This window comes from Protopterus annectens, chromosome 4.part0, assembly GCF_019279795.1.
Source record: "Protopterus annectens isolate FY-2018-M chromosome 4.part0, PAN1.0, whole genome shotgun sequence".
Taxonomy (NCBI): domain Eukaryota; kingdom Metazoa; phylum Chordata; order Ceratodontiformes; family Protopteridae; genus Protopterus; species Protopterus annectens.
In genome coordinates this window covers 154,373,744-154,387,665 of record NC_056733.1, presented here as the reverse complement: position 1 = coordinate 154,387,665, position 13,922 = coordinate 154,373,744, and the positions used below count along the sequence as shown (strand labels likewise).

General features: G+C 37.7%; 1 protein-coding gene across 1 annotated transcript in view; it reads left to right on the top strand.

Moving 5' to 3' along the window:
• The window catches only part of DNAH9 (dynein axonemal heavy chain 9), a 3,419,770-nt gene that overhangs the window by 1,129,884 nt on the left and 2,275,964 nt on the right, over positions 1-13,922 (top strand). Inside the window, exon 15 of the mRNA XM_044069722.1 lies at positions 7,696-7,831. Within this exon, the coding sequence (XP_043925657.1) occupies positions 7,696-7,831 (136 nt within the window). The remainder of the gene's footprint in view (positions 1-7,695; positions 7,832-13,922) is intronic.

The window sequence follows — 13,922 nt, the reverse complement described above, 5'->3', positions numbered from 1 at the left end:
CAAAAAAAAGAAAGAGCTGCACCTTAGTTTGACTTTTAAATGAGCCAATAGATATACTTTTTGGTTTTGAGTTTGTGACAGGCTTTCAAACAAGAGTGGACATTGGTGTTTACCTTTAAAAGCAGTATAGTTGAAAAAAAAATAGGTTAGGGGTGCTTTTCAATCCTTAATTTATTTTTTAAGTAAAGAAATTGGAGTGTTTCTTAACTTAAAAAACATTAGTGAATGGCTAAAAAGTGCTCCTGGACAAACAGCACCCATCTAGTCCACCAGTGCATAATGCCAACCATGCCCATAAATATACACACAATATGTGTGTGTGTAATTTATTTTATTTGTAAACCCAACTAGAACCTAAAACATGACATTAGCTAGCAATATAACCACACCAATAATGCAATATAACCACACCAATAATTAAAACAACAATGCTGTAACAGTGTTAAAGGAAATTTATTAGGCTTTCACAAAAAAAAGCATAGACCATGGTGTATCCAAAGTACAAAGAAATTTTATTCACCCAAAAAGAAAACAGATTTAGGTTAAACACTTTTTGTCCAAACCAGTAATAAACCACCGTCTTAATCCGAACTGTCATTCAGCACATGTAAGGTTCCATAAATAATTGCCAAGGCACATTATCCAATCCTTCATCTTTAACCATCACTTTTGGTGAGAAAATGAATGACAAATAGATCAGAAAAATCTTCATTGCAGTTCCACAACTACATTGTCTTCTCATTTATATTTTATCTGCCTGCTTGCAGTTTCCTACCAGCTAGGACTGTTAATTTTTTTTCCCAGGAAATAAGAATAATTATGCAAAGGCTGGACTGCAGACAGCATTTTCAGAAGGACTGATGCTGTATTGAATCAAAAAAGTGAGAACTCGGCAGAGAATACTGATGCACATGGACCTGTTTCAAACCCAGCCCAGGACGTCTGTGGTACTGACTTACTCAGAGTAACAAAGAAGGCAAATGGACGTTGACAGATTTGAACCCTGACCTATAGGAAGCAGCTTATTAGCTGCTAGCTGTAATCTTCTGCACTACCACACAGTAGACGCATGCATGTATGCAAACACACATACACAAACAGGATCGGTTTATTAGTTAGAAACTGTAATCATGGATAGTGGGGAGTAGTTCAGTTTACCTTAAGAGGAGGCAAAGCCCAAGGCCAAACCGCTAACTACAGATGATAACCTTTCATATTGCTGACATCTATACATCTCTTTTATCCACCTGTTTTTACATTATTTTTTTGCAAGTGGCTTACCATTTATTCCATAATAAGTGTGAAATACCACTTCTACTCACAACTTTTTAATTAATTAATTAGTAGACCAGGTTTTATTTTTATTTATCTTTATTGTTGGTATTTTTGTACTTTTTGATTGGTTAGTTAAGGGTTGGGTTAGGTGCAACTGACTGTGTGGTTTAGATGAGTTCTCATTAGTTTGAATGTTTTGAGTTGATTTTTTCTGGTGATTTTGAGCTGGAGATTGCAGTTGATGGGAATTTCTGGTGATTTTTTATTTCTTTTTTGCTTTTCCTTTACTGTGTGTAATTCCTTGAATAAGTTAGAAGTTGCAAGGTTTTTCTTTATTTCTCTAGAGTGAAAGGCTGACTTTGTTGGTGCCTATGGGGTTGAATGCAGCCAGCCATTTGATTTTGGGAGTAGCGTTAGATGTCAGTCCAAGATCTTTGAATGTAATAGCATTACGTATACTGGACTGATTTTCTCTCTGGTGCTAAACTGATCATAAGTGTGAGTGCGTGTGAATGTATATGGTATGGAATGACAACTGTGGCATGGTTAGCTACCCAATGGTGTGAACCTTGGCTCTAGATGATGGTCACTGTTGATGTGACATCCTGACCCCATGTGCAAAAATGGAAAAAAGGGACATGTGGATGTGGATTAGTTTTCTTTATTTGTGGGAGTCTGGGAGGGTGCAAGTTTAGTTTATAATTTGTAATTTTGTTTTTTTTTCTGTTATTTTATTATTATTTGTCTTGGTTGGCTCTAGATCTAATTATTTGGGGCTAGGGAACAGTTCTTTTCTGTTTTGTGACTGTTGTTTTTTGCTTGTAAACTGCTTTTTACTTTGGGCTGTGTAGAAAATTCTGTCCTCTGCTTTTTGGCGGGATAGGATGCGGTTAAGGTTCTGATTTAATATGATTTTTGTAGGCTTGTTGTTTTTGACATAATTGTATCTATTTTTATTTCAGGATACTTAGTTTTTTAGGGGGTGCTTACTTTGTGGTTTAATGTTTTAATGTAGTTTTGTGTGTTTAGTTTAACTGTTTAGTGTAGGCCTTAAATGGTTTGGGGGTGATCTTGAGACCAGCTATTGTGTTAAGGGTGTAGATAGACTCAGTGGATAGCAGTGAACTATTATGACAGTCCATTGCACTATTCAATAAATATGTCACTGATGTCAGTGCTAGGATCTTGTCATTTGACAAGTTATTGTATAACTATTTACAATTGAGTGCTAAAAGTAGAAAATACTTGTTATCTTATTTTATATTATAATTGTTTTAGAGTTGACTCCTCCTTGGGGGAAGGGGAACCTTCCCTCTGTGCCCACGTTCAGTAACTGAGTTTGTTGCTCTCAGTTTTTTATTAAAAGCTCAGTAACACCTACGTGTTGCGGAACATCACACCTCTGGCAGCCTACACACATCTTGCATTCTAGAGCATTTTCTGAAAAATAAACTTGAAAAGCGTAAGATAAAAAATGTAAATATTTTGTAAACAATAAAAGCTATTAAAACTGTACAAATAGCAATGTTATCATTAAGAAGTAATCTTTACAGCAATAATAATTGGTACCTTTATGGTCTTTTCCATAAATACTGGGCCTGATTCCAAAAGACATGCTCTCAGTGCATGTTACCACTTACACTGAGTGTAGGTCTTTTGGCATCTGGTCCATGTAGCAAGCCTGTTTATAGACTGACCTTACACTGAAGTAAGTCACTTAAACAGAGAAATTCTTTTTGAATTTGGCCCACTGTAATATATTATAATGCATGTTTGCAAACTTTCACAAACAACATTTCATATCTTGAAAATTGTACAACTTAGACATATATTGTTAGAACATTTTTGTTAACCTGACATAAGCTTTCATGTGACAACAAGAAATTTCTCTACAAGTGCATGTTTATTGAGATATTTACAAACATATGAAAACATATGCTTAATTGTATAATTAGCAAAACAAATATAATACTGGATATCTCTCAAGATGTGCAACTTTCAGTGCGAATATCAAAGACAGTTTTCAACAACGTCTAAGATTTGACTGAATGCCATGCAACAGTTTGTAAGTCACTCAGTTTTTGAAGTATTAAGTGCATAGAAAAGTACTGCTTATTTACATAATTGCTTGCAAACAGCTAGCAACAGTGTGGTGTGATATAAACTAGCGTTGATAGTGAATTATCCTGTCTCCAACATTAGTGTTTAACAACATAGAGTCTATATCACAACTTCATTACTTCGAATGCGTCTTTATTGAACCCATTTAAACGAAACCTGAAAACAGTGAAACTACATACGAGTGATTTCTTTCCCTGGGAAAGAAATCGCTTTTCCAAAAAAAAAATATATATATCACTACACACAAAACAAAGTGGAGGGCTTCACCCCCCACACCTCACAACGTGGGGGTCTGTGCCCCCCTAACTAAATATACCAACTCTGAGATCGCACTACAGTTTACAAAACAGCAAACTACCAGAGGCGGGCAAGCGATTTCTTTCCCATGCCCGTTTGCTGTTTTCAGTTTTCATTATTTTAAGTTCAGCGAAGACACATTTGAAATTATGCGTCTTCAACGATCTAATAGGAACACACACCATATACCTCAATAACCAGTAGGTCTCACGTTATAGACATATGAACATAAATTTGAAAATATGAATAAATGGCAAATAAAGATTAATTTCTTCCCTGCAGGAGATCCTAGACTAACAGTCTTAGAGTCATTTTGTTAATAACTCCTTGCAATTTCTAATACTGTCTATTATTAGCTGGTAGGTCACTTAATTAAAGAAGCCAGACCCAAAGAATTCTGCACAACATAAGGAGATATGGGTATGAAATGGAAGTATACAAAAACAGGGTTTTAGGGTTGAGTGAGTTAACTTGATTTTAAGGCCTTTGGTATGTATGCCAGTACTGTGCATTCGTCTTATTCACTTATGCTAGCATCCTGCATAATTTACTTTAGGGGGATCAGGAAAGCACCTAACTAATACTGTTGCACTTTCTGACGAGTTTCAGTTTCTCAAGAGGTAAACCCTATTCTGATGCTTGTATCATATAAGTGCATCACTAATTCATTTCTTTCAGTGCAGCGTCTGACAAAACTTCACCACTCTGATTCCATATCAGACCACTGAGTGGCTCCACCATGACAATTATGGATACTCTGTCAGCAGCACTAGTTCCTACATGAGTGGTGTCTTAAATCATGTTACTCAGTGCCCTTTTAAACTATTAATATTATAGTCAGCACAGTAGAGTAGCACTTGTTCCTGTTTCTAGGGAGGGTGGAGTTGTTTTTATACTGTTGTTTTGTTTTCATATACTTCACTTTTTCTTTACTTTGAGGATATTAATAGTGCTGTTTGGGTCACTTTCCTGTGGTGCTTTAGTACCTTTAGTGGACTGGGCAGGATGTTTGTTGTGGTGCTTACAGTACTTCAGGTTAATTTGTTTATCCAACTTTTTTGACAAAGACAGAATGGTGATAACATTTTCCAACCATACTTATGTTACACCAGTTTATCTTGGTGAACTTAAGAGCTACAATGAGTCTCTCACTTTTATCAAATTAGGGTAAGAATCAAATGCATCTTTCTAAAAATGAAAAAAAAGCAACATGACTGTGAGGAAAGGCTTTCAAGTAAAGGTTAGCAAGATTATGGACAAATTACCAGTTTATATCAAATGCTGAAATACATTAAAGACACTTAAAATAGGCATGGACATTTATTGCTTTGGGCAGTCTTTTCAATCTATGGTCAAATAGGGCTCGTATGTGACCTTAGATAAGCCCACGAGCAAATGCTAAACATTGAAACAGAGTATGTCAGCTCTATCAGTTTAACATTGTTTAACAACAGGTAGACTACTTATAAAAATATTTATCTTGATGCATGATAAAGGTGGTACAATAAAAATATTGTCCTTTATTGTAAAGAAAAATATTTAACTTCTCTCACCCTTGTCCAAACACTTGGAAAGATGTGGTCACCCTCATATTGCTATGTATATTACTTCTCATAACCTCATTTCTCTCTCTCAGCATAATTTCAGACCCAATCACAGTACAATCACTGAAGTTTCATAGGTATAATAGATCATAATAGAATTCAGGTCTTCTAACCTCTATTTCTGGATATATCCAAGGGATTTGACACACAGTCATTAACTTGTACTAACTAAACTCTCTTCCTACGGGTTATCCCCCTCCTCACTTAACAGGTTCTTTAGTTGCCTCACTTATTGATTCCAAGCAGTGAAATGGCAAGCTGATTTCTTCTCTTTCCTTCCTATATCTATCGGAGTTGCATAAGGCTCTGTCCTAGGACCACCACTGTTTAACTTATTTATCAGCAGCCAAAGAGGCCACCCATAGTGCAATACACTGATGATTCTACTCTAATATGCATTGCTAGCCTACTACCCATGCTCCAAACACTCACCCAGAAATCCTTCTCCTCCACAGAAGCTTATCTCGGCAACTCAACAACTCCTGAAAAAAAAATTAGTACTGTTCACAGCAAACTCCCTTTCTTCCAATAAATCTACCTTTAATATACTGCCGTCCAAGAAGACCGACATAGAATTGATATCCCAAACCAAACCATTAGGTGTGATTATCAACAACCACTTGAAATTTGATCTCCACCTTGAACAATCAAATTATGCCTAGTGCTCAATGATTAGCAAATAGGCACAAAGTAAAACAGATTTTCTTACATTTACTGAATGCAGAAAAGACAATGCTAGGGGTTACAAAGTAACTGGTTTGCACAGTATAATCTAATGCTCAAGTGATAGGGCAGTGGCCAATTTGATAAGTGGTCCTGAGGGTCCAAGGACTGCTCGTTCGGTGAATGTCACAGCCACTTTCTAGCAAAGGGCAAGCATGTAATTGACTACTTAACATTAATTTTCAGTGAGGTTCTTCATGTTAAACTTGCTTATGTTGTACAGTGACAATATTCTCTGTGAAAACTTTCACAGAGGTGTACCTTGTGGCAGAGCTCCTGCTATGTAAGAGACAGTATTTGATGCATCATCCACAGGCTCTGCCCTGTGAAGGAAATTGGGGACCAAGTGCATGTGGAGACCTAAGTGTCACTCTTCCTGATAACATTATTTGCTTAGTTTTAATAGCTTTTATTATTTACAAGATGTGTACATTTGCTTATCTTATACTTTTTAAACTGATTTCTCAGAAAATGCTGTAGAATGCATGGACGTGTGTAGGCTGCTAGAGGTATGACATTCCACACTGCACAGGTGTTAACAGGTTATTAATTTTTTTCTAATAGTACTCTTTCCCGACATTGTCTGATTCATATATTACAGAGTTTATTTTGCAATTTATCCATGGAAAGGTTTTGCCTTTGTCCTGTACCAACAGAAGGTGCTGTGCTACAGAAGTCTGCATTAGAAAACTAAGTGCACTGAAAAAAAATGATTCCTTCAGCCTAAGTTTAAAAACTCTGTTAGGAGAAGTTTGTAAAATTGAAATAAATAAAATAAAAATCACTTAAAACAGCTATAAATCTGACTGGAAATATTACACATCAGTAGGCACAATCACAGCTGACAAAAGGAGCTACAAAAACATATAGCCCTATCTGCTGATATTCTGAGCAATGCAGGAAACAAAACAAAGGGGAAAAAGCAGTAAATAGCTGCTTGACATCCTTAGATGCTCAAGGAATATACTGCCTTGTCTATTGAACACTTCTGATGCACAGATCTTCAAGATGGGAGAAAGTAAAATGCAGAATAAGTACAAGAATGTGGCAGAAAAAATATCTTGCATAAGAAGGGTTGTATAAAAGCCCTCATGGACATACGCAATGCCTATATGCCTATCCTGTGAAGCAGTGCAAGAAGGCAAAAATTACCCTTAATGTACAGACGTGCATCTTAATCCCAGCATGCACTCTTCAGCTTTTATCATACAAATGTACAGTCAGTATGGATATCTGTGTGCACATGGCATTTGATGTGAGGAAGAACAAAAACAAGATGGCTTTTCTTGAAAAGTATAAGGTCCCTCTTGGAGGAAATTTATATGGAAGATGTACTATTATTTATAACTTTTGGGGTACTGTAGATAGATGAGTGCAACTCTGCTATTGAGATCATTACACACAAGTTTTACTTCTGTGTTATCGACAAAATATCCAAATATTCCAGTGGATTCAGTACTTTCATCAGGAAAGTCATTTGTTTATTATATATTGAAAAAATAAAGAATAAATTAAGGAAATCACACATTTAAAATGTTAAGCTAGAAATCAGTGCTTTTTTTCTGTACAGATTTACATTTAACCATTTACTTCTAATCCATTTGAGTTTCATAAAACTAGATCTAAAACTGTTTGTGTCACACAGTATGTTAAAATTTCACTTTTCCTCTGTCAGGAGAACATGAACCTGTTTAAAGCAGATCCATCATCTGATGTTTGGAAAGCCTATGTAGACTACATTGACGACATGCTTATTGATGGGTTCTTCAATGCCATAGAATGCTCCTTGAAATACCTGCTGGATAACATGGGTATAATTTTCTTTTAAGTCAAAATGAAAATTGAAATTATTTCTTCATAAAAAGAAAGTGCTGCATTTTTTATAAATGTTTTTGCTACTTTGTTATCATAGATGAATTTGAAATTGACTGTGGATGAGTAAATAAACCATGTGTCCATCAGAACCATTTAAAGCACTTTTGGTGTAAAAAGCAATGTTTTTTTTCCAAGTGCTGTTTTACAAACTGTTTGGATTTAAATTACATTTCAAGAAGATGATCTTGCTAAGGAATAAGTTGTATTGTTGTTGCATGGCACTCGAGGGTTTCTTTTTGCTGTGTTTTTACATTAAGAGACCAGATCATCCATCTTGTGGCAGAAGGTGTTTACCTGATCTTTCTCAGCTGGAAACCACTACAGAAGAGCTCAAAGTGTAGTCATTTATTGGCTCAGGAGTTAGATTTCATTATTTTTTCTGTTAATAAAACATTAAGCCCATTTGTGTGGAGCTGCTCATCACACAGTGGCAATTGGCAGTGCCCTGTACAGACGCAAATGCTTAGACAGTAACGTTTATCTACATAACTCAGGACTGTAACCTGTAACATAGTGAGGCATTGCAGAGTTAAGCCTAGAGCAGCTAACTTGTGTGTCTAACAGTACTAATACCATATCTTAACACTATCTAACTGCCTAGTTCCTAACCCTAGAAACCAAGCTAGGAGAACTCTGTATAACTCAGTCCTCAAACTATAGTAGCCTTCCCTAATACAGGTCCAGACAACATAGATATGGGTGTTCACAGACAACCATTTATTTCTTACAGAAACTAAAACGGTATGCAAGAGATGTGCATACACATTTTCCATGGAGGCAAAAATCTCGCTTGCAAACAAGGTTGTCAAGAGCTCGTGCTACATCCATCACTCGTAGTGTACACCAAACACATTGACCATCTGATGCTGAGGCATTATAAACAAGTCTTCCCAAACCTCAAAGACCTCCTAAATATATTAATGGCAACATCCACCATCTAAAACACACACCAAAAGCAACACCAAACACCACACATATGATTAGACCTAATAGAGCCCCAACACAAGCCAACACATTTCCCAGGACTCTTGTAATAGGGGACTTCATTGTATGACACACGGATGCTCCACTCACCAGACTGGACAAGAAGATAATGGTTAGTTGCTTATCTGGTGCAGGATCTACTAGGTTACACACACACTCAACTCACTGCACCACATATCAGTGTGATTTTGTCATAGTCCACGTGGGTGCAAACAGTATTTTACTAAACTATATTGAAGAGAAACATTATGGATCTCTCCTAATATGTGCCTCAGGCAGGTATGTTTCTTGCCTTGAGCAGCATTCTATCTTCTCCAAGGATGATGCCACATTGTGAACAAAAACTGATCCAATTTAACAATTGGCTTATCCAGTGTCATTCCAGTGGGATTCAGTATCTGTCGGCATGGGAGGACATTGTTAGCAGACTTTGTTGCTTTGCCAAGGATAGTCTGCACCTGCTGCTCCTTGGCTGCTGGTTATTGGTTAAAACATTAACCACCCCTTAGAGCCTTTTTTTCAGGCAATGCCAAATTGACATACCTACCAACGTAGAAATAAAACCCAAAGGAACCTGAAGGTATTAATGCTCATTGCTAGGAGCCTTAGCAAAAAGCTTCACACTCAACAAGCTCTCCTTATTCTGGAGAATACAGACATGTGAGCCATTACTGAGACATTTCTGGTTTAAAGCTGTAGAAAGTGCTCTGGCAGTGCAAGGCTTCAGTGTCTTCCATGAATCTAAACCATCAGCTGCACAGGCAGGGACAAAAGTTGAAGGTGTCTCAATCTACATTAACAACAAGTATACCTGTAGGTTGGTTAAACAGGATGACGCCTTGAAGTTCATCCTCATGCACATCTCTAGTTAAAGTCCCTTACCATAACCTAGCAAGCTGTAGGTCACCATTTATGCCCCAAGAATCCCATAACTCATATGTGGACCTACTGGATGCATTCACCATCTAGCCAAACACCATATTCATGGGAAACTTTAACTTCCGTAATTGTCAAAAATAAAAAGCGAGCACAGAGTGGTGTGTAGAATACAAATTTAATATGGCAACAAAACTTCCACAGATAGCAATATTATAAATTAACCAGTACACTGGAAAGAAAAACAGATTGGTTGGTCACAATTGTTCATTAAGCCCCGGGGGAAATAACCCACCCAGTTTAATTATCCATTTTATTTCTTTTAGATTTAATATGCTGTGCCAACCAACCTTATTCCCTTTGTTACCAATAATCATATCAATAATAATGAATCTGAAGTTAGCTGTTGGATGCTTCAAAACATGTTTATTCAAGGCACTATTCGCCTTTTTATTTTTGATATCATTAACATGTTCACTAAAGCAAAATTTTGCTGGTCTCAAGGTCTGTCCCACATAAAATGCAGAGCAACGAGCAGGTAGCTAGATAAATAACCCATTCACTACTGCAATTAGCAAAAGATTTAATATCAAAAACCTCGCCTGTATTTCTGCTAGTGAATTGCTTTGTTTTTTCTACCCAGATGCAGTGGACACAATGCCCACATGGAAAACACCCAAAAAGATGATCCCCCATCAGGGTGGTTTGACGCTGTGACTGGACATCTGAAAAAAAAAAACAGTTTTATAATGGTTAAAAAAGGAACCCAATGTTCTGCCCATCCTATAACCGAATGGGCATTTCTCCGATAACATGTTAGCAAGCCTCACATCCCCCATCAAAATATTCCAATTTTGTTGGATAACCTACAAAAAGTTCTGTGTATTCTGCCCATAAGTTGTAATGAATCTAATATGTTGATCCGACAAATTCACCCTGTCCCTATATCTTATAAGATCCTTCCTATCCACAGATGACACTTCCCTGCAAGCCATGGTGATGGTACCAGACTTGTATCCCCGAGCCCTAAATCTACCCACCAGATCCCTCCTATAGTGTTCATACTTATTGGAATCAGAGCAAATATGCTTGATTCGCATAAATTGGGACTTGGGTATGTTGCGTATAATATGAGGAGGATGATGACTAGAAACATGCAACAAGGGGTTATATTCCGGAAATTTCTGATAAACCTGTGTATCCAGTGTATGGTCCGGATTCCTATTAATCAGGACATCCAAAAAAGTAATCCAATTCAAATCATAATTACAGGTAAAATGAATACCCCATTTGTTGCTATTGATATAATCCAAAAATTCATTCAAATACGCAACATCTGCTTTCCATACTAACCAACAGCCATCCAAATAATGATGCCAAATATGGATTTCAGACAAATACAAATTATGGAGGGGATCATAAATCCATTGTTCCTCTATATATACCAAAAAAGATCAGCATATATAGGGGCAAATGATGTCCCCATAGCTGTCCCCTGTATTTGCAAAAAACCACAATCCTTACAGTAAAAAACATTTTTGGTTAGTACATGTTCAGTTAACCCAATAAGAAATGTATTAAATCCAGGCAGGTAAAGTTCCGATACAGTTAACCTATGTTGCAGAGCTAACAAGCCTGCCCAATGAGGTATGTTGGTTTAAAGGGTAGAAACGTCAAGAGTACATAGCAACCAACCTGGCTCGATTTGGGTGTCTTCCAGGATCTGGAGGAAATCTGTTTTATCCTGAATCCAGGCCCTAAGATAGCCAAGTAGTGGATGAAGATATTGTGTCAGAAATAACAACAACGGCTCCATAAGGGAGCCCCTACCCTAAACAGTGGGCCTCCCAGGGAGATCCTGTAGTGATTTATGGACCTTAGGTAACAAATACAGATGTTGGGGTTTAGGATCACTCAATGTCAAATGTTTGGAAGTGGTAGTTGTTATAATCCCCTCTTCCACAGCCAAATTCAAATAGCGGTCAATCTGTTTTTTAAAATTACCCGTAGGGTCCAAAGGCATGAGCATATAATGCTGTTTATTATTCAATTGTCTCATGGCTTCATGATCATACTTGACCCAGTCCATAACCACAACAGCACCCCCCTTATCAGTCGGTATAATAACCAAATTTTTGTTAGACTTGAGTTGAGTAAGGGCCTGTTGTTGGATCTTGGAGAGATTATATGATTTAAATTCTGTATCTGGGTGATGGAGGTGTAGATCTTTGACTACCCTGTGGAGAAAAAGTTGAACAGTGGGATTCATTGGAGGCATAAAACTAGACTTGAGGAAATGAAATGAGTAATTACCAGACTCATGATTATGTTGGTCAAAAAACAATTTCAGGTTCAAGGCTCGACAAAAGGAATACCCATCAGCAAAAAACATCTTTAGGGACAAAGTTTAAGCCTTTTTTCAACAAATCCAATTTCAGTTGGAGTATGAACCTGAGAGGAGATATTAAGAACATTGTTGAATTCAATTACTTGTTGGTCATAATTTGTAGCAATGTCGCCACATCGGATATTCTTGTGGTGTTCCTGCCCTGCCCTGTGTCTCCTAACCCTAAAGGGGTGTCAGAGTTACTACGTTTAGGTGTAGGTGATGTTGTGATCAGTGGTGTTTCAGAATCTGTTAGAGGATGAGTCATCCCCCTGAGTATCACCAAAAATGATGAAGTTTTCCTTAAAATCAACATTGGTCATTTTCTCTTATTAGGTTTAGACCCAGTATTAGCAAATTTAACACTCTTCTGGGGTCCAAATGGTCTCCCCTGATCATAATCAGCTTGATCTCTATTAAACTTATGTATTTTCCTGTCTCTGAGTTGTCCCTCTAAAGTCAATAATTCCTGACTAAGCTGTTGAACACAGGTTTGATAACAGGCCTGTCCCTCAAATTGCTTAGTGTCCTCATACAATTTAGTAACCTCGACCATATTGGAATCAATGCATCTATTGTAATAGGCCACTAAGGCCTCTACAAACCCCATGGAGGCTTGTTGTTGCACAGATGACCATTGTTGATCTAATTCCTGGTCAATGTCAGACACCAATGGCTGTATTCGGACTCGGAGTCCTCTAGGACAGATGTTACTGGCTATAAACGTTAACTTCCCCCTCTATAGACTAGGAAACCTATACTGCCTCCAACTTGCAGGCGCAGCGTTTCCTGAAATTTATTACTATAAATACCTTTGACTAGATAGTATGCTCTCCAACCAAAGATTCAAGCATACCGGACCAAATACTCACCAGTATGAGAGATCACCTTGGTGACGTATCTCAGGGCTGCTGACATATCTCAGGGCTCTGTGCTTATGAGAGACCACTTTGGTGACCTATCTCAGGGCTGTTGACATATCTCTGGGCTCTGTGCTTATGAGAGACAACCTTTATGACTATCTCAGGGCTGGTGACATATCTCAGGGTTCTGTGCTTATGCGAGACCACCTTGGTGATGTATCTCAGGGCTGGTGACCTATCTCAGGTCTCTGTGCTTATGAGAGACCACCTTGGTGATGTATCTCAGGGCTGGTGATGTAACTCAGGGCTCTGTGCTTATGAGAGACCACCTTGGTGACGTTTCTCAGGGCTGGTGATGTATCTCAGGGCTCTGTGCTAAGCCCTCTTCTGTTTGATATCTATTTCTCAGAGATAAAGGCTAATGTCAAGGGTCTCTGGGTCACTAAGTTTGCTGATGACTGCAAATTGGGAGCTGCCAAAGATTCCAACTTGACACTAATGTCCTGCAAGAGGGTCTAACACGGACAAATCAAATGAATGGTACCAAAGCCATGGATTAAAACTCAGTGCCAAGAAGTGCATTATAGTGCCTTTTGGGAACACTTCTACCCAGGTTAATTATTTAATTGAAAAGGCACCATTAAGGGTTGACCTGATAGCAGGGATATGGGAACATATGAAGACGGTAATCTGGCCTTTGACCAACAAATTGTTGAGGTAGTAAGAAAATAATTCTATGTCACCTAACTTAAAAATAAGGGTATGGCATCTAGGTCCATGGAAGTTACAGTACGACTTTCCTTGGTCCTTACCAGGCTCATCATTGAGTACAATGCACACTTAAGTATGTACCTGACCAAGGTATATACAACAGATGGAATGTCCACAGAGGTTCCTCACCAAGAGAATTCAGGGTGT